Source organism: Caloenas nicobarica, chromosome 9 (assembly GCF_036013445.1).
Source record: "Caloenas nicobarica isolate bCalNic1 chromosome 9, bCalNic1.hap1, whole genome shotgun sequence".
Taxonomy (NCBI): Eukaryota; Metazoa; Chordata; class Aves; order Columbiformes; family Columbidae; genus Caloenas; species Caloenas nicobarica.
The window spans coordinates 23,557,050-23,577,362 of NC_088253.1; the positions used below are offsets into that span (position 1 = coordinate 23,557,050).

General features: G+C 57.8%; 4 protein-coding genes across 5 annotated transcripts; 1 reads left to right on the forward strand and 3 right to left on the reverse strand.

Annotated features, from left to right (window-relative positions):
• Nucleotides 1–28: 28 nt before the first annotated feature.
• Nucleotides 29–3,203, reverse strand: COG8 (component of oligomeric golgi complex 8). The gene is made up of 5 exons (XM_065640752.1): nucleotides 2,881–3,203; nucleotides 1,932–2,139; nucleotides 1,037–1,855; nucleotides 419–587; nucleotides 29–276 (listed from the first exon to the last, which is right to left on the reverse strand). Exons 1-5 carry the CDS (start codon nucleotides 3,186–3,188, stop codon nucleotides 116–118), a joined length of 1,665 nt encoding a protein of 554 aa, XP_065496824.1. The 5' UTR covers nucleotides 3,189–3,203; the 3' UTR covers nucleotides 29–115.
• Nucleotides 3,204–3,240: 37 nt separating this feature from the next.
• NIP7 (nucleolar pre-rRNA processing protein NIP7) lies at nucleotides 3,241–4,640 on the forward strand. The gene is made up of 5 exons (XM_065641151.1): nucleotides 3,241–3,325; nucleotides 3,483–3,569; nucleotides 3,673–3,811; nucleotides 4,100–4,240; nucleotides 4,323–4,640. The coding sequence occupies exons 1-5, from the start codon at nucleotides 3,270–3,272 to the stop codon at nucleotides 4,440–4,442; spliced, it is 543 nt and encodes a 180-aa protein (XP_065497223.1). The 5' UTR covers nucleotides 3,241–3,269; the 3' UTR covers nucleotides 4,443–4,640.
• A 573-nt stretch (nucleotides 4,641–5,213) lies between these two features.
• TMED6 (transmembrane p24 trafficking protein 6) lies at nucleotides 5,214–7,419 on the reverse strand. Its single transcript, XM_065641221.1, has 4 exons — nucleotides 7,189–7,419; nucleotides 5,934–6,060; nucleotides 5,616–5,767; nucleotides 5,214–5,438 (listed from the first exon to the last, which is right to left on the reverse strand). The coding sequence occupies exons 1-4, from the start codon at nucleotides 7,417–7,419 to the stop codon at nucleotides 5,214–5,216; spliced, it is 735 nt and encodes a 244-aa protein (XP_065497293.1).
• A 1,085-nt stretch (nucleotides 7,420–8,504) lies between these two features.
• On the reverse strand, nucleotides 8,505–17,092 carry TERF2 (telomeric repeat binding factor 2). Of its 2 annotated transcripts, none has more exons than XM_065640913.1 (10): nucleotides 16,921–17,092; nucleotides 16,700–16,795; nucleotides 16,038–16,168; nucleotides 15,642–15,728; nucleotides 14,916–15,062; nucleotides 14,103–14,518; nucleotides 13,186–13,416; nucleotides 10,981–11,066; nucleotides 10,229–10,281; nucleotides 8,505–9,441 (listed from the first exon to the last, which is right to left on the reverse strand). In XM_065640913.1, exons 1-10 carry the CDS (start codon nucleotides 17,090–17,092, stop codon nucleotides 9,283–9,285), a joined length of 1,578 nt encoding a protein of 525 aa, XP_065496985.1. In that variant the 3' UTR covers nucleotides 8,505–9,282. The 2 variants fall into 2 exon arrangements, with proteins under 2 accessions (XP_065496985.1, XP_065496984.1); XM_065640912.1 differs by having other exon boundaries at nucleotides 13,186–13,572.
• Nucleotides 17,093–20,313: the final 3,221 nt, after the last annotated feature.

The following is a 20,313-nucleotide window of genomic DNA, read 5'->3' on the forward strand; positions in this document are numbered from 1 at the left end:
CACTGCGGGCGGGACAGCGCCGCCTGGCGGCGCGGAGGCCGCTCGGTGCAGGCGGTGGGAAGGGGTGGGCGCTGCCCGGTGCTGGGGGGAGGTTTTAGGGGCAAGGGGCGGCACTTTATTCTTCCTCTTCTCCCTCCGGGTGTGGGATGCTGCTCTCCGGGGCCGGTTCCTCCTCCTCGCCCGGTGGCGGCAGGAGAAAAGCCAGCGGCTCCCGGAGGGCGGCCACATCGATGCAACCCAGGCGGCCAAAGCGCTGCAGCTGGGTGGGGGGGACACCTGGTGAAGAGCAAGAGGGGGCTTGGCTGGGGGCCCACAGGCAACAGGAACCCCCACAGTGATACATAACCCACTATTCCTCGGTGGGGGGGTGCCACCCGTGGCTTCCCCCCACCACGAAACGCCAACCCTGGGGTCTCACCCAGTGCCTGAGCGATCTGTGCCGGGGGAAAGAGGACCTGGAGGCAGCGGTTGAGGTAGGGCAGCAAATCTTCCAGAAAGGCCGTGCAGAACTGAACGAAGAGCTCCTGCTCTCGCCCGCTGAACGCCGCCTCCTCCGCGCGGTGAAAGGCCAGGATAGTTTTGGTCACCTGGAGCGAAAGGAAAAGTCTTTAGTTTCTGAAAAAGTTGTTAATTCTACACATAGGTAGGAGGAAAGGAGGCTGGAGCCAGGGGAGGCTGGGCTCTGCTCCCAAGGAACAAGCACCAGGACAAGAGGAAACGGCCTCAAGTTGCACCAGGGGAGGCTGAGGTTGGATCTTGGGAACAATTTCTTCCCCAAAGGGCTGTCGGGCATTGGAACAGGCTGCCCAGGGCAGTGGTGGAGTCACCATCCCTGGAGGGGTTGAACAGACCCAAGATGAGGTTCTCAGGGACATGGGTTAGTGCCAGGAGTGGGTTATGGTCAGACTCAACGATCTTGAGGGCCTCTTCCAACCAGAATAGAATTATAGAATCATTTTATGAACACCTGGGGCAGGGGGAACCCATCCCTGTGCTCCTCCAGGACAGGGCACAGCCCCGTTCCCCGGTGTCTCACCTCCCCGAGTGCGTCCTCCAGGCAGGCGGTGACGTCATGGGCCAGGGCGACGGGGCAGCAGAGCCGCAGGTCATTGAAGGCGACGAGGAGGCCATTGAGGAAACAGGCGAGGGGCGGGAAGTCCAGCAGCACCATGGGCGGCTGCAGCGTCCCTGGCTGGGCCGCAGGCACTGGCACTGCCGCGCTGCTGCCCAGGACGGCTGGGGCAGAGATGAGCGTGTAGGAATTCATCTCCTCCCGAAATTTCTCCACCGTCTCCTCCACCGCCTTCACAAAAGCAGCAGCTGCCACGCGCTGGAAGAGTGGGGCCAGCTGCCCGCGGAAATCGGCCCCCACTCTGCTGAAGGACAGGCCGAAGTACATGCACTGCCCCAGCAGCGAGTCCAGGCGGGCGCCCACCCCGCGCTGGAGATCGCGCTCCAGCGTCCGCAGGAACTCGGAGACCTTCTGCAGCACCCAGCCGTGGAAGATGGCCCCCTCGTTGAGGGCCTGCCCCTCGGTGGGCACCAGCGGCTCCTCATCGGAGAAGATGGCGCGGTACTGGGTGACGATGTCAAAGAGGTGGACGCGACAGGCCTCAATGGTCTTGGTGATGTGGAAGTAGGGATCGTCATCCAGGATGGCAGCCTGGATGGAGCGCAGCCAGGCGTCCCGCGCCTGCAAGAACTTGATGCGCAGCTCAGCCTCCGTGAAGACGTCCATGCGGCGCAGGTAGCTGATGATCCGCAGGCAGGCCGGCAGCTGCACATTGGTGCGGAGCTGCTGGACGAGCTGGTTCAGCATCAGCTGGGTGGACTGGCGCACCTCGTCCACGATGCCCTGGGAGGGAGGGAGAGGCCTCAGTGGCGGGGCCGTGTGCAGGGCAGGCACGGGGCAGGGCTGGCGCGGGACCCACCTGGATGACAGGGATGCTGCTGTGCTTCTTCTCCAGCCGGCGCACGTAGGCAGCGAGCTCCAGCGCCTCCTCGTAGTAGCCGTTTCGGACGCAGGTGTCCATGAGCTGCGGGATCTCCAGGATCTCCAGGATCTCCGTGTGCCGGTTCAGCGTCAGGCTGTTCATCCGCCGGCTGCAGGCGATCTCCTCGGCGTCACGCATAAAGTTCCTGTGGGACCGGGATGGGATCAGCACCAGGGTCCCCCTCTGTGCAGCAGGTGGGCCCCGGAGCCCCCCACCCTCCCCGGCCTCTCCCCAGCGTCACCCAGGGCCCTTCCCAGCGCTGCCTCTGTTGTCCCAGCACCAGGGTTCCTTACCCAGTGTGCAGACAAATGAGCCAAACTCAGTACAGATTGGTCATTACAGGGCTGCACACGTCTGGATGCTGGAATAAAGCCAGCATGCCAGCAAGAGAAGTAACAGCTGTTATGTACAAAATCTTATCACACTCAGGGCAGCCCTAAAGAGCCAACTGGTTACACACCTGCACATTGCATTACATGATCCTTTTAGCATGTAATGAGCAACACTCAGCTAAAGGACGCTCTATCCAACAGTCTCCAGATCTGTGTTAGAACAAGACTCAACTAATCGTGCAGGTTCAAAATGTCTCAAGCCGTCAGGTCAGTCTCTCTGATGAGGTGCTTTACAAGTCACCCTTGTCTTTGTCAGACTGACCCCGAACTAGAAGGATTTACACAGCTTTAGGGCAGCAATTGCTGACGAGATTCATTCTTTTAAGCGATGCTGACAACACCTCCAGCCCAGTCCCAGCTGCCCCGGCCCTCACTGGGCCCAGCACCAGGACCCCTCTCGCTCCCCCTGGCCCCAGGGCCGCTCCCGCCCCCTCAGCCCCGTCCCAGGCCCCCGCTCCCCCGGCCCGGCCCCGCTCCCCACGAGGGTCCCGCACCGGCAGGCGTCCTGCAGGGCGGGCAGGCGCTCCAGCAGGCTGCCCAGGCGGCTCTCGATGCCGCCGAAGCCGCGGCCGGCGCTGCCGGTGCACTCGGCGGAGCGGATGAACGCTCGGTAGTGCTCGAAGGCCAAGCGTCGCGTCTCCGCGCCCACCCGCGCCCGCTCCGCCGCCAGCCGCGCCGGCTCCCGGCCCAGCTCCGCCAGCCCCAGCGCCGCCAGCTCGGCCACGTAGGCGGAGAGCTCGGGGCCGCCGGGCCCGGCCGGGCCGCGCAGCCAGGCCAGCAGCCGCGCCTCCTCCGCCGCCATCGCGCTCGGGGCGGCCGCCGCGTCACTTCCGGCTGCTCCGGTTCCGGTTCCGGCGCGGCCCCACGTGTGCGGTGCGCGGCGATGCGGCCGCTGACCGAGGCGGAGACGCGGGCGGTGTTCGAGAAGCTGCAGCGATAGTGAGGGACCGGGGCGGGCACGGGCACCGACATCGGGAGGGACCGGGCACGGGGGTGGGGAGGGGCCGGGGACCGGGGGGAGCCGGGCACGGGGCGGGACCGGGAGCGCGGGGCGGGGGGACCCGCGGGGCCGGGCTCACGGGGTCCCTCCCCGCAGCATCGGTGAGAACATCCAGCTGCTGGTGGATCGGCCCGATGGCACCTACTGCTTCCGCCTGCACCGGGACCGCGTCTTCTACCTGAGGTGAGCGGGTGGGGGGACACGGGAGGGCTGGGACAGCGGCGGGGACCGGGCAGGGCGTACGGGGCCTCCGGTACCCGCCCCAGCCCTGCCCCGCTCTCCGCAGCGAGAAGCTGCTGAAGGTGGCCGCCAGCGTCCCCCGGGACAACCTGGTGTCACCCGGCACCTGCTTCGGGAAGTTCACCAAGACGCAGAAGTTCCGGCTCAGCGTCACGGCCCTGGATTTCCTGGCGCCCTACGCCAAGGTGGGACACGGGCCCCTGGCTACCCTGCCCCGTGTCACCCCCTGCCCGCGTCACCTCCCAGCCCCGCGTCACCCCCTGCCCGCGTCACCTCCCAGCCCCGTGTCACCCCCTGCCCCGCGTCACCTCCCAGCCCCGCGTCACCTCCCAGCCCCGCGTCACCCCCTGCCCCGCGTCACCCCCTGCCCCGCGTCACCTCCCAGCCCCGCGTCACCCCCTGCCCCGCGTCACCTCCCAGCCCCATCTCACCCCCGTGTCCCCTCAGTCCCTCATGGCCCTGTGTCCCCGCAGTACAAGGTGTGGGTGAAGCCTGGTTCGGAGCAGTCCTTCCTCTATGGCAACCACGTCCTGAAGTCAGGGCTGGGCCGCATCACGGAGAACACGGCGCAGTACCAGGGTGTGGTGGTTTACTCCATGGCCGACGTCCCGCTGGTGAGCGCCTGGCACGGCCCCTGCGCTGCCCAGGGCTGGGCTGTGGGGAAAACCTGCTCTCATCTCCCCATCACCCTCCTAGGGCTTCGGGGTGGCCGCCAAGTCCACGCAGGAGTGCCGGAAGGTGGATCCCATGGCCATCGTGGTGTTCCACCAGGCTGACGTCGGGGAGTACGTGCGGAGCGAGGACACGCTGACCTAAGTGACATCGAGCGCTTCTGTGCTGACCAGACTTTGTCCTGCACCGTCGGTGCAGCTGCGGCGCACAGAGCCGCACAGAGCCCCCCGAGCGGGGCTGGGAGCTGCCAGCACGCGGCCCCACACCCCCGGGGGTGCTGCCAAGGCAGGAGGAGCTGCCCCCGCGCCAGCCTTGCCCCTGCCGCACATAAAGCCAGTTCCTTCTCCCCAAGCGCCTGGTGTCTGGTGTGGGGCCGGGGGAGCGAGCCCTCCCCCTGCCACAGGTGCTGCTGTCCTGGGGCAGCGTGATGCTCCGGGTGCATCTCCAGAGGGGAGAAATGCTGCCTTTGGTTTGGAAGGTGATGCTGGTGTAGGCTTGCAGCCCCGGGGAGGCTCACAGCCTTGGAGGAGCCATCAGGGAGGGAGGGATGGGGCAGGACTTGCTTTGCCCAGGCTGGCAGAGAAGGGACAGCAGCAGCAGCAGGTTGTGACGCTCCCCAGAGTGTGTGCCGGGGACTCCTTTATTGGGGGTCTGACAGAAAAGGCGCGCTGGGACACAGAGAGGCAGGGACTCAATGAACCAGCCCAGCACGCAAAGCTCAGGCGATCACTTCACGCTTTTTTCTTGGGGTCATTTCAGCTGAGGCAGGGCCAGAGCTGGAGGCAGGAGCGGCGACAACGCTCCCTCCTGGCAGCAGGATCCAGCCTGTCCCACTTCGCAGCGGCCAGCTCGGTGACGGAGAGCTGTGGGCGGCAGCAGCCGGGTGCCTGTCCTGCCGCAGCTCTGGGCGCTGCTCTAGCACTGCTGCCTGCCCGAGGGCTGCGTGTTGAGCAGGCGCTTCAAGCAGTGGAGCTGCAGGAGCCCGGAGAGGATGATGGCGCAGCTCTGAGCCATCGACCACCAGTTGATGTAGCTCTGGTTGGACTCCAGGAGGAAGAAGTCGGCCCCTTTCCGCATCCGGGCGAAGTTGTAGAACCGCCACATGTGGAAGATGTGGTGCTGCAGCTTCTGGGTGCTGAACTGCGGGAGGGGGACACAGGGCCATGGCCGAGCCCGGCACTGGCAGAGCCGTGCCTAGAGCTGCCCGCCGCGCTCAGCCTTAAGCTCAGCTGCAGCTTAACACCCGTCTGGGTTCCCTCGGGAGGATGTGCCCATCCCCGTTGCATCAGAGCACCCTGCGGTCACCCTGACACTCACTTCAATTGCCTCCAGGGTGTCATTCAGCTCTTTCCTCTCTCCCACTTGCTTGTTTTCCACATCGAAGCCTTCATAGTAGACACCAAAGCTCAGATACACCTGCATGAAGCCGAAGTGGTTTTGCCGGTTGTCCAGGCACAGCTGGTAAAACCCTGCAGGGAGAAATGGGGTTGTCGTTCCCTGGTAGAAGAGCCGGGGCTGGGCAGAGCTGTCCCCAGGGCTCCATGCTTGTCCTCCCCTCTGGGGAGGGAGGTGCAATCGGCTGCCTGGGCGGGTTGGAGCTGCTGCTCTGCCCGCAGGCGGGATGGGACTGGGGACCTGTCTCCTTGGTGGGGAAGCTGATCTGTCCCCGCACGTGCTGGGACGCGCCGAGCTGGAAGCCGCTGGGGTCACTCGCCGTGGCCCGGATGTGCCTGTCGTTGCCGATCCCTGTTGCCCGCTGGACCTGGAGGCAGAAACACCCGTGGGGCATCTGTGGGTCTGACTGCCCCCAGGAAACACGGCCGGGAGACCACAGGAGCCCCTGCACACAGGGCAGGGACCCAGCAGGGGGTCTGCAGGGGGTTGGTTTGGGGTCTCGTGGGGAGCTGCCCCTTCATTGCTGTGAGCCAAGGCTGGAATGGCCTCCAGTGAGCTGCCAGCTACATGTGAAAGAAAAAACCCCAACCTGCAGCCCTGGATGAGGAGCCCTGCGGTTCCCAACGCTGCCCATGGGGCTACAGGTGCTTGCACAGACCCTGCGGCTCCCATCTGGCTCCCCACCGCCCGGATCAGGTGCTGCTGGCACCACCGCAGCTGCCGGAGAGTTGGGAGATGGAGCTTTGCCGAGCCCAGGACTGAGCCCAAGGGCTGTGCCGAGCCCCAGGGCTGTGCTGAACACCAGGACCGAGCCCTGTCCCTGTGGGGTGGATCTGCCGAGCGCAGAGCCGGGGGAAGCTGCCAGCGCTGGGCACAGCCATGCCCAGCTCGCTTTCAACCAGCCTCCTGTGAACAGGAGGTGAAAGGGCTGCAGGTCACCCTGTGGGAAGGGGACGGGCGCGGGGACAGGCAGATGGGGCTGTGCTGCAGCTTGGGCAGAGCCGGGGGCTGTGCTGCAGCTTGGGCAGAGCCGAGGGCTGTGCCACAGTCTGCAGCCAGCCCGGCGAGGGGCAGAGCCCAGAGGTGCCGGGACACCCCACAGCTCCCTGCCAGTGAGCTCTGACCACCATATCCAGAGCTCTCAGCACTGCTTTATGGTTTTAGAACAGGTATTTAGAAAAACAAACGGGATAGATGATGCCTAAAAAAGCACGATCCCTGAGATGAAGCATCCAAGTGACTGCAGCCCCAACCAAGGGCTGTTCTGTTGCAAGACAAAATCTCCGCCCCGGGGGCCAGCAGGTGGGGTCGCCTTCCACCTGAGAGGGAGTGAGGAGGATTGCCCAGCGCAGGACCTGCCGGGCCGCCGGGGGAGGCAGCCACACCGGCCACGGAGCCGCTGCCATGCGGGGCTGATCCGGCACAGCCATTTCCAGTCCCCATCAGCAGCCGCTCGGCACCGGCGGCATCCTGGGACGTGTCCCGTGCCACTCACCTCGTAGCTGAAGAAGAAGCTGCCGCTCTGGTGTGCGAACTGCCAGAAGCACTCCACGGCACCGGCAGGGATGACGATGGCAAAATCGTAGCGATCCGCCCCGTGGAAGCGGGGGTCCTGGGCAGACCCGCTCGGGGGCTCGGTCCTGGGGCAGCTGGTAGGGCCCAGCAGTGCCAGGAGCACCAGCAGCAGCATCCTGCCTCCCAGTATCATCCTGCCTCCCAGTATCATCCTGTGCCCCAGTATCCTGTGTCGCACCCCAGTGCACTCTGCCAGGCAGGGCAGCAGCGAGGCCAGGGCAGGGATAATCATTAACTGATCATTAACTGCCCTGCAGCAGCTGCTGGCAGTGCCAGGGCTGGTATCAGAGGAACGGACATGTTCTGGTCCTCAGGCTGATCCCGGTGCAGAGCAGGAGCTGGTCCGGCTCCTCTGTGTTGGACCCGACCCAGCTGAGCCCCCAGTGGAGCCCAAGGCTGTGGTGAAGCAGCACCCGGTCCCCAGCGGCACCTGGTCCCCAGTGGCACCGAGCTGTCCCCAGCAGCACAAAGCTGTCCCCAACCAGCCCCATTCCTTTGCAGACCAACACTGCCAATCTGCATCCTCTGAACAAGCAAACTGAGCAGCAAAAGTGTTTTTACTCTAAGAAACTCACCCAAGCCCTCCCCAGGCTGCCTGAACAGGGCGCACAGTGTCCCCCACAGCAGCTCCCCACACACCGGCCATTTGCTGTGACACCGGCCCTGTGCAGCGTGGACACGTCTCCTTCCCACGGGACACAACCAGACACTTACTGACCCAGTTTGTGGCTCACATCAAGCCCCTCAGCCCCAGTTTGCTCCGAGCCTGGGGAAAGGGTTCGACAAGCCCAAGGGGAGGGAAAGGCACAGCCAGAGCCAGGTGACGAGGGACATGTGGTCCCACAGCTGCAGCTGAAGGACAGAGGGGACGCAGGTGTTCCCAAACACACTCGTACCCAGCACTGGCTCTGCAGGGACACAGCTGGGAGGTGAAAGGGTCCCTGCACTCCCCGAACCTTTAACTCATCAGAAATCCTGTCCAGAAGCTGCTGCTCTGCACCTCTGCCGCTGCAGCAGCAGCTTGTACCTCTGGGGCATCGTGGTGGGACCCAAACCGCTGCTGACATGACATCCCCAGCTCAGCCAGCTTGGGGGGGAACACGGATCCTCCCTTTCCCAGGGTAGTGGGTGCCCCAGGGGGCAGGGAGCACTCCCCAAGCTGCCACATTCCCACCCAAGGTACAAATATACACTTATTACAACTCTCAATATCCAACAAGAAAGGAACTTTATTTTACAGACTAGCACTGGAATGTGGGCCCCAGCTTTGGCACCTGCAGGCAGGAAACACAGTGTCCTCGGGCTCACGCGCTCAGGGACTGCACGGGAGAAGTGTCAGTACAACAGGACCAAAATCAGTAAGTTCTACAACTTTTAACATGGGAACAACCAACATTTCAGTACTGAAACAAAATAATGTTTTTGAAGCCTCAAAGCTGGGAGGTCATTTATAAAGCAGAAAGAAATGTGAAAGAATGAAAGAAAAAAAAAAAAGCCGACCACCTGGCCTGAATCTCCTTCAGTGCAGCAGCTCTGGGACTCGGTGCTGCCACTGTCCCACAGCACACTGGGTGCAAACAGATGAAACAAGCAATTCACAGTTGAGACAATTAAAACACAAAACCAGCCACTGATGGGATTATCCTGCACTGAGCAGAGAAAACTGTCATTTCCGCAGCCCCCCGGGCTGGGATTCGTTCTGCAAAGGCTGCAGGTGGCAGAAAGAGTTCCAGGCCCAGGTGTTTCTGTGCAATCAGGCTGCGCAGCTTCTGCCGCTGCAGGAGACCCAAACTCGCAGCTACAACGGGAGAGACGAGGCTCCTCGGTTCTGGTCAGACGCGGTTTCCAGCTGCTGCAGCAGTTCTGGGTACCCTGAGCTGGGGGGATCACCACGCCAGCCCGACACCCCCCAGGGATGAGCACAGCAGCCTCCCTGCTGCTGCTGCTCCAGTCCATCTTTCAAAAGAAAAAAAATCAGAAAGTTTTTGCACCAAAGGTCCCATGGCTCCCGACTTTAGAGGATTCCCAGCTTTTTCATGGTCCGCCAGCGATCCTTGATCATCACCGAGGTACGGTTCTGGAAGGGGTATTTCTCGCAAATGGCTTTCCACCTCCCTTCACCAAACTTCTTCACACCATCCTTGATCCACTCGCTCTCCTGGATGGTCCATTTCTACAAGAGAGCAGGGAAGCAGCACGGGGTGAGCAGAGGAGGAGCTGCAAGGGGCAGAGAACTGCACTAACTCCTTCCCAGCACATTGGCTCCCCCTTGTCACCTGTGCCAGTCCGGAGGAAAGGCAGAGAGGTGTCCTGTCCACTGCACACACCGCTCAATAGTCAAATCTCCATAGACGTGCTCTCTAACTTACAAATAAGAGCACTGCTCAGCTGCGGCACCAGCTCAGGAGAAGTTCTGCCTCCCGAAGCTCAACACTGAACACGTACATAAGGAGTCATCAAAATGCAACAGCATTGCAGACAGAGTGCTCACTGCCTACACCCCGCCTAACAGCGCCCAAGTAGAGCATGAAAATAATTAACCTGCAAGTTCAGGTCTGCAGGTCCCCTGTTACAGGGGACCCCAATTTTTGTATTGGAAGCAAAATGCAAAGTAACTGAAGAAAGCGGTTGTGAGAACAAAGTGCTACATGGTGTGCACAGGAACCCGCAGCAATCCTGCCAGCACGTGTGAGCGTGCCGAGCAGCACCAAACTCGGGGCCTCTCCCCAGGCAATGGCTGCTGGACGCGCGTCCTTCACCCAAACAAGATGCTGAACCTCTCCTGCATGCGGGGAACCCAGCAAACCCAGCTCTGAGCATGAAAAGGGACAACACACGCAGAGCCTGCCAGCTGCTGGGGATGCGCTCTACGCACGGCAAACTGCCCAACAGTTTGCTCTTCTGTACGGACACGTCCCTATCTCAGGCCTTACTGAAAGGACTTACGGGCTCTACGTTACCTGTTTCTTGGAACCGAAGACTGTAGCGTTGAGGCTGTTTGTCTCATGTGACGCTAAAAAACAAGGTGAGAGGATTACGTGTCACTGTAACGCAGGAGGTACAGACCTGAGACGCTGCTGGGGGCTGAACTGCTGCACTGAGCAGGCAGCCTATGAGAAGAGCACCCTGTGGCAGACAATAAACCCAAATTCTGTTGTCCCTCCCCTTTCTACAGCTGTAGCATGTGCAGCCTTTCTGCTCCAAGCCCCACTTGGTCTGTGTGAAGCTTGCCAGTGAGATCTGGTTTGTTTTAAACAAAAATGTCAAGAACAGGGGCACGGAGCCAGGACGTGGCTACACTGCGTGTTGAAGTTGGAAAGAGGCGCCCATTTTCCGCTCTTTTTCAGCAGCAGAGCTGCGTATCCAGCTGCAAATGGAACCGGACTGGAAAACTGATCAGCTGAAGAGGTAAACTCAGCCATTATGTCATGGCACTAAAGTGGGAACAGGGAAAGAGCTGTACTTCCAATATTTACATCCTCTAAGCTAAGCGTGATTAGTCTGAAACCCGAACAGGAGTTTCTGGTGTGCAGGTCAGGTCAGAGGGACAAAGAACAAATATCTCCAAGCTGGACAGCTACCTATTTTATTGGGCTTTCAGGATTTCTGGTTTCAAAATCCAGTCACGCAAAAGGCAGCGAGATGCCCGTGAATGAGCCCCAGAGCCAGGATTATCAGCAGTTAATCGCTGCAAGAGCAGCTCTGTCCCTACCTGCATCCGAGAAGAGCTCGTCCTCCTCTGTCCAGCTGTCCTTCTCCTCATTGCCGTAAGAGCTGTTCCACCGCCCATGGAAGGACCTGAAAGCAGGCAAGCGTTTGATGTGGCCACTGGCTGGGGAGAATGTTTTAGGGGGAGAAGGTGCAGGGCACTTGGAGCAAGCTTGTCATGAGCACACAGCACAGAGAAACGCACCCATAAAGCAATATATAAACACAGCACCACCTCCTCCACTCCCCTCTGTGGGGACAGAATCCTCAGGAGCCCATATCAGACAGTACAGTGTGCAGTATAGACTCAAATACAATTAAATATTGTATTTTGTAGCCCACATTTGCATAAACAAGTGACTGGATACTAGACAATTAAGCACTCACAGCACACCAACACACACAGCTGGATAGCCCAAGCCTTCAATACAGCACAGATTTGCCAACAGCTCATCAGAGAAGCCCTTAAATCTTCCTAAGAAGCATTTAATTCTTACTGTTTCACTGCTGACACTGCTGAGGCCAGCCAAGCCACAGAGGCCTCTCCGTGAGATCAAGCACCTCAATGCTGTCACCTGCTTCCGACCCTCAAGCACAAACTTGTGAGATTAAATTGAGTCTCTTAAAAAAAAAAAAAAAACAACTTCACAAGGTTCACCCAAGACTATTGCAGCCAGTAGAACTGGCAGCATTTATGACCACAGGAAAATAACTGCTCTCTGTCCTGACTTGAGGTCGCGCTGCTGGGCGCCTCTTTCTTGCACATCAACATCCAAGAAACAGCTACCGGCAGAGACGCACGCGATTCCATTTCCAAACAGACATCGTTAGCACCACTGCTACAAGTCCCGACGCTCCGAGGCTTCAAGACAAGACTCCCACACCAGCAGCCCAGACAATAAATCACTTCCTAGATGAACTGGAAACCAGTTTGCACAGCGGCAGGGCTGAAGCTCAAGAACCGCTCGAGCCAGCAGCAGCAGCAGCTGCGCTCCGGGCACCCGGCACAGGATGGGATCGCACCCAAGTCACTGGGTCTGGCCCCTTCCCGGTGCAGTCACCACCGCGCTCTGCTCTGGAAGCATTCACAAAACATCATCCCAGCCCCACAATGTCCCCCAGCACCCTCAAAATTAATTCCAGACATTTCCTCGCTGAATAGAAAGCAGAAGAGATCAACTGTCACCACTTGCAAGTCCTTGAAAAAGTAGGAAATCTATTAGGTAAAATTCCCAGTGACTCAAGGAAGTCAAATCCCTTCTCACCATCACATCTGAGAATTAACCCTGAGCAAGACACACAGAGAGGTGTCTGAGAGATTTCACCCTGTTTGCATCAACGCCAGCAGCACCGCAGCACATCTCTGCCTGCAGCTGCTCTCCTGCACTTCACAGACGCAATCCCAACACATCTCCAGGGCAGCTGAGCTGCACAGAGCACTGTGACCCTTCCAAACCAAACCTCGGGGTTCTCAGCATTCCAAAGTCAGGAAACCAAGGGAAACTGTTCTAGTTATCTTTTCGAACACATTGAGCTCTCCTCAATCCTCTCAGTTTCACTCCAAACCACCATCACTGGCTGCTATGCAGCCTCACCAAACAACAGGAGAGCAACTCGGACATTTGAGCAGGAACCTTCATCACACCCTTGCCACAGCCTGCAGGAGACACTTGCGAGCCTCAAGAGTCTCTTATCAGCGTTAATTTGAGACTTCAGCCAGTAAGTTGCTTTGTTGTTTTCTGTGGGAAATCCTTACAAAAGGGAAAAAAGCCTAACATGCCCTTGCCTTCTTTACTGCTGTCATTTCAGCTGGAAGGTGGTAACTCACTCACGAAAGTCAGAAAGCTACAGCCAGGAGTTTCTGAACCAGCACAGCTTTGAGGAAAAAAGAGCTTACACGGGGTCAGTGCTGTATCACTCAAGAGGTGGAAAAGAAAGTCTGGTCTGTTCCACACCATGCACCTACGAACTTTTACCAAACTGCAGAACCCCAGACTCCCTGCCAGATCATTTTCCCTCTCCGTTAACCAAACATCAAGCGTAAGGACAACAAAGGGTTTCCTTTGCCCAGTTCCACATACACCAGTGGACAAGACGGTCAATATACTCATCCCGAATCAAGATTTTTGTTGTTCATGCCACCAACATCAGCTGCAAGTCAAAGGATTGGGTGCAGGTTAGAATATACCACAAGAGACAGGCTCCATACTTGGCACTCCGAGAAGATACCGGCTGGTCAAGCAATTTCTGAACAGGTCTGGAAGCAGAAGATACAACTGGCTCCTGGGAAGAGTCTGGGCTCTCACTTGACTCGCTGCACAGGCTGTCTTGCTCCATGACCAGTTTGCTTATGGTCAACAAACGTTTGCCCTTATGGGATATTTTGGGAGGGTCTGAGATGTCATAATCTTGATACTCCTCTTCTTTTCGTCTCTTGGTTCTGTGGGATACAGAAGGAGACAGTTGCTTGGGGAAAGAAAAGTCTGTTTCATCCAGTTTGGTGAAGAGTGCGTCAGAATCCTGGGAGTCCGACAGGATCTTGAAAGCTTCTCTCAGAACAGACATCCCGTAGGTGGTTACAGCTCCAGGGGGCTGCCTACAAAACAAACACAACCGAGCAGCTTGTAAAGGTTTCCCCAACGTGGCTCCACTTCACTGAAATCGGGCTTTTCCCCTCTGGTGTGACCCTTAACCGTTCACTACGGCCCTGGGTACAAACAAAATCTATTCAAGGGCACACTGCCAACCCTGCAGCCTCCTGAACAGTGCGGGGGAAGCAGGTCTGGAGAGTACAGGACCAGACTCCCAGCCAGAGACAGCCCAGGCGCCCTCCTGCTAATCCTGACCACCGGCTGAGCCCCACAGACCCCACAGTCTGCTCCCCGAGAGCAAACCTCCCGCAGCCACTGCCCTCCCGCCCTCGCTTACTGAAGCGCTACGTATCTTCAGAAATAAAAGCCAAACACCTTCACGTTTTTACAGAAGTCCTGCACCAACAGCCCCTGGGGCCGGCCTGGGCGGACCCGCTCGGGGAATTTAGAGCTGCCTGGACAGAGCAAACTCCCCCTGGGAGCAGAACTGCCACCAAACTTCATCCACAGCGTAGGGACAGACTGCTCTGCTCACCTGTCTGAGTCCTTGAAGGACACTCCTGGAAGTTCTGGAGCTGTTGCTGCTGGTTCTTTAGGTATTTCCATAGGCTCTGAAGCATCTTCTAAGACATTAACCGCTGCTGTGATGTGTTCGGGGGTTGCTGCTGGGTCATTATCTCCTTCCGTGGCCTTGGGAGCTGCTGCAGAGTCATCATCTCCTTCCATGGGCTCGGGAGCGGCCGTGGGGTCGTCTGTCCCTCCCGCAGGGCTGGGAGCTCCGTCCGGCTCCGCTGCCGTCTCTGCAGGCTCCGCGGCTCCTGCCGAGCCCTTTGCCCTGCCCGAGGGCTGCAGAGTCGCCGCCTGGTCCTTCGGCTTGTTTGCAGACCCGGGAGTCGCTGATGAGCATTTTGACCCTTCAGCATGTTCTGAATTCAACGTCTTCTTCATTATCTTGGACAGAGAGAAAGCACAGAACCATTATAAAGGGGACTCCTCGTGCGACCAGCTGATTTCATCCCCTCCCAAAGGCATTTTAAGCTGCTACTTATAGGTCAATTGGCACTGCACATAGAGCTCACATCTATCAATCAAAACTTGTTACACAGGCTGAAAAATATGCTCTAACTGTATAAACCTTCTAGGAATGGACAAAATGTAAAGTATTTTGGATTTAACCCACTGTTAATTAGGTGCCTAAACTCTCACTCATTACTTGCACAGAAGCCACACAGCAGCCAAATGACTGTATTTCATTGCCTTGTCTCAGTGTCAGTTCTCCCCAGATTTGCACCTCGTGCTGTTTTCCTGCAGCAGGACAGGAGGGCAGGTGAGTGGGGCAGACACGCACCGTCAGCAGCAGCGGCTCCGAATCGTCCATGTAACTCTTCAGGAACTGAAACACACTCTGCTGGAAGTTCTTGTAAGAGAAGTTTTTGATGATGGGATGAGTGACATCCTTCTCGCGGATGACAGCCAGCAATTCGTTCTGCTTTCTCTAGAGGAGAGGTGAGAATGCTCTGAGCAGGCACAGGGCGCAGCCTACAATGGCAGCAGCCAGGCGCTGGGCAAGGACTGGGCCTTTCCTACTTGACATCCTCCAAGAACAACCAGCTGCCACTGCCACAAGGTTGGGGAAAGGCTGGAGGAACGGGAGAGCCACCTTGTTTCAGTGGTTCTGTCTTTCTGCTCCTGGTGCCCAAGACACGGCACCGCTGACAGAAACAGGGACGGGGACTTTGGCCTCAGAACCAGGCCTGCTGACGCACTCGCTCGAGTTCGCCTTGAGGCACAGGATGAGTCTTGATGCCTGGAAGGCTCATGAAGGTCCCTGAGGGAACGTGAGTAACGGAGAGAGCTCCAAAGCAACGAGCTTTAAAAATGTGTCACACTGAGGGCCCGTCACTCAGGGAGGACCCTTTCTCTTTCATCACTTGCTCCCTTTTTTCTTGCCCAGGTTTCCCCAAGATGCTTGTGTCTCAGAGAAACCTCTTACTCCTGTGACACAGGTCACAGTGCCCCTTCCCTCTATCCCAAATGCCCCAGGAGACACACCACACATTCCCCCAACGCTCACCTGGCTCTTGGGCTCCTTCCCCATGTGCCTCTTGACAATTTTCAAAGCCTTCTCAAACTCCCCGTTTTTGATGCAGACGATAACAGCCTACAGAAGAAAAACGTCAGTTTCTCTGTTGACATCAAACCGACCATACGCTCGACACCAGCTTGGGAAATGCACATATAATAATCAAGCACAGCACACGGGTACCAGCTTAGCGCCAGCTCACACAGAGCAACAACATGCATGCTAACTGCTGTGAATGCGCATACACCACAGGTACGCGTTCGCGGCCAAGTCAGTTCTAACTACAATATTCTACACAAGAATTCTACAGCTCCCACTGCCCTTTAGCCAGGCCTTTCCAAAACCAAAGGTGAACACAGCATTTATGGAAAAAGAAAACGGTCTTACAGCCTCTTTCACCATCTTCTGAACAGCTTCCATCGTCTTCTCAGCCACAGAGAATTCTCTCTGAAAGAGCTCCAGGACACCGATGGCTGATTCGAGGGGCGTGAGCTCCAGCTCTCTCTCGAAGGTGCAATCTACAAGAATTCACAGCCGTTGGTTTGCGAGACATTCGCTGTGCTGCCTTACAGAGAGCCAGTTACTTATTTGCTCAGTTTGACCACACGTTCTAGAGCTACAGAGGACGAGGGTGAATGGCAGGCTGACTGCCAAGGGTCCAAGCTGCAAGGTTCATCCCCCAGGCACCAAGACCTACAGAAGCAGCACCTGACTGTAGAGAACTGACCCAGGGGAGCATTTCAGAAGCCCTGAGGCTGAGCAGAAGTCACAAGGCCAGTACGTTTGGACAGCAGGAGAGCCCGGGGTGTGGGTTTGAGCACACCGCTCTTGGCTGAGGCAGCGTGGCGCAGATGCAAGCAGCCACGCTCTCTGGCCCTTCACCCTCAGAGGAAACTCCTCCAGGTTAAGAGCTGCAGCCCAGGGCTCTGCTCTGTGCGGAAACAGCTCCCGGGAGCTGCAGACACAGCCAAGGAACAGGGACGCTCCAGCTGGGGCTGGGCTGCCAGGCAAGACTCCCCCAGGGCCTTGCTGGGAGCTCGGGGACGCACCAAGGTTTTCGCCTTCCTCGATCCGCGACAGGAGTTGCATTATCCGCAGCATCTGGACCACCACGGGCTCCTTCTCCAGTGGCCGCACCAGCAGCGCTGCGGGACAGGGGGCAGGCCAGGGCAGGTCAGAGCGGCCCAGCGCGGCCCGGCCCGCTCCCCGCTCCCCTCCCCGCGGGCCTGCCCCCCCGCCGCCCCGCTCCCGTCCCGCCGGCCCGGCCCACCCTGCATGACGTCGCGGAGCTGGCGGAAGTCGCGGTTCCGCCCGGAGCGGTAGGCCGCCATGGCCTGGTAGAAGTAGAAGTGCAGGACGTGGCCGTTCACCGCGTCCTCGGGGACCCCGCCCGGGGCCGCCATCCCCCTCCGCCGAGCCGCCCGCGCCCGCTTCCCCGCCATCCCGCCGGGAACTGACGTCAGGCCCCGCCGGAAGTGACGGTCACACCGAGCTGTTGCCCCGCCCCCCGGCGCAGCAAACAGTCATACGAAGCAGGCGCCTACAGCTCCCGGCGTGCACCGCCCGGCGTGGCCGGCGCCCTCTGGCGGGCGGGCGGGGCGCTGCAGCGCTGGTCCCGGGCACAACCGGCTGCTTTATCTGTTCGGTCCGCTGAACAGCTAGGACATTTTCACACGCTTTACACCCGCTCCTTGTACTCCAGACACTTGCAAATCCCTTCCCCTGAACCTGCAACAACATCACAAGGTCCCTGTTTCAGCGTCTCGAGGCTGAGATTTCCCCGGAGTTATTCAGATTTTGCGCAATGAATCTGAAGCGCTGGTTCCCAGTGAGCCCAGTGCGCGAGGGCCAGGACGAACTGGTGGCCCGAGGAGGACAAACAGATCCTCTCGGTTACGGGCTGGTTCTCTGCTACTGTGGGATGTCCCTTGCTCGGACACGGTGTGGCTTTGTCCCAGGGAACGTCACTGACACCGTTCCAGAGACTATCGCACCTGAGGTGGAAACACACGTGAAAATTCCTCTGGAATGAGGTTATCCTGGACCCTCCCTTCCTGCCGGCCCAGCCAGGGGAGAAGGAAACACACACGAGAAAAATCCCTGCGAAAACGGAAAACGGTAAAACTGGGAGGGAATTTTTTATTGGCAAACAAAGGGAGATAAAAATAATCTGTGCAGGAAAGAGGGGTGGCTGGTCACCCGGGGCAGCGGGACCGCCCCGGGGACAGCGAGGGATGTGGCACAACCCTGTCACACGGCTGTGGGACGGTAGGAAGGATGCGGATATACCAACGGGCAGTTCCGGGGCTGAGAGGAGATGACGGAGTGAGGAGAGGGTGTGTGACAGGGACACAGCCCTGGCACCCCATCCTGGGCTGCCCTCCCCCTGTTTCACAGCCTGCAGGGCCAACCGTGTGTTCACAGCACCCAGCGCTGGGGAACCCGCCCGGAACTGGGATTGCCAGAGACAATACAGAAACACAAACCACTGTTTTACTCCAGGAATGTCTTGCGATGAATGAGAAGGACACAGGGACGAAGGCAGTGGAGCGGGAAAGCACGTGGCCTCGCTGTCTAGTTGCACCCAGTCCTTGCCTGGTGTCATCAGCAGTATTTCAGGAAAAGGTTTGGTGTTTCGCATGCCAAAAGAAACACCAGGCAGGAAGGCACAAATTACAGTTGTGTTTGTGCTTTTTAGTCTTAACTAGGTGATTTATGGATTTTGGTGAAGCGATTGCAGATGAAAGAAAACATCCCAGGGAACAAGATCTGCACGTTGCTGCGGTCTCGTGTCTTTCCATATGAATTACAGTGGAAAAGAAAACAGGAAAATCAGCGGGGGCAGCTGGTCACCATGTGCAGTGCCGCACCAGGCAGCCAACCTGCTCCGAAGGGCTTGCTCTCTTGACACACGCCACAGATTTCTGACTTCTGTTTGGGCTTGATAATGGTAAGGAAGAGCAGCAATTGAATTCTGTTGCTCAATAAATAAATATAGAACTTGTTTGTTACCAGGCTCATTATTTGTGTCGCTAATGTGCCTGGAGAGTCACGGACCAGGATCCACTGTGTTACACACCAGTGCAAAACAGATCCTGCGCCAAGTAGTCTTAGAAAGACAGTGACCAGCTACGGAAAAACAGGCAGCGACGAAACATTGTCACTGGAAAAGGGAAAAGTTGAGGAGGGTGACGAGATTGCTCTGCAAAATATAGGGAGAAACCCTCCAAGCACGAGAGCTGCGGAGAAGGAAGCACAAAGGCACTGCGCTCATTTGGAAATGCATCGAGCAGGCTGCAGAAAGTGATGCTGTGAACCGATGTGCGGCAAAGGCAGGTGCTTCACCCCGACACCGAGACAGGCAGGAACGTGTTGGGCAGGGTCTAGAAAGAGAGACGTGGTTTGTGATGCAACCAAGGGATGTGGATGGCAGAAATGACTGGAAAAAGATACACAGAAAGGATGAAAAGAAGATGAATAAGCTCAAAATTTAAGCTATGTTGAGAGTGAGCTATTGATTAGGTAACTGTGAAGAAGTTTCAGAACAACAGGCTAAGACTTGCACTAATATCAGATTAAGTAAATTTATGGGCTTGCCCAAACAGAAGATTTTGCGTTTAGAGGTGAAGTATCTGTATTGCTGCGAAATTGCTGGAGAGGAGGCCGGGAGCTTGGTGCCCTCCAGCCTGCAGCAGAGCTTGAGAGGAGAAGGAGGCCAAGGATTTCCAGAGCAGCACGACCTTGGCAGCAGCTTCGCACAGCCCAGACATGTACAGACAGTGCTGGCTCTGGCACTGGGCCTGCCAGAACACCCTGCAGACGTTATTGGGCAACAGCACGTATGAGTGTGCATTTAAAGGAGGACTTCACGAGCACTTGCATTACCTCGGTAGGGAAAAAAAAAAAAGCTAGCATAATGGAAAGCCCTGAGAGACAGAGAAATATTCCAGCTTTATGGCTGCATCAACAAACGCCGTAAAGTTTAATTTAGAGAATGGCCCCACAAAAGCCTCCAGTTCACCGGAGCACCAGAGCAGAGGCAGGGCAGCGCATGCAGCCGCATGCTGCGATACCTGCCAGGCTGGTGGGCAGCAGAAACCCCTGTTTGCTGTGCCAGCAGAGTGTGAGTAAGAGTTCTGATGAAAGACGGCAAGCTGGCTGGGAACAGAAGGCGGTAAGTGCGCCTGCAGGACAAACACTCTGTGCTACAGCTGTGAGAACCAAACCTCTTGAGGTACCGGGGCACAACAGCCTGCATGAGGAAAAGTCACCACCAAAAGTACCAAGGGACACGAGGCATTCAGTGAAGTTCAGCTGTTGCTGTGGTGTATCCAGATTTGTAGCTGACTTTCTAATGGCAAACACACTGACCGCAGGAGGGAGCTGAATCCTACACAGATTAGATTGATCTGGCTCAAATGCCATCTCTCCCCACGCTTTATTCTTCATGTCCCACAGTGGCTTTATTTCTTTACTTCTTCAACTGCACCTGCCTCCCCATTTCCTTGTGCAAATCCAGCAGAACCAGGCCAGGACAAGCCAGTGTATGACAAACAGCCGCCATGCCAAGTCTCGGCCCAGAATTTCAGCCGTGTGTAAAGGTTGTGTGTTACAACAGCAATTGTATTACAGACTAGGGCTGGCAGGCACCACCAGAGCTATT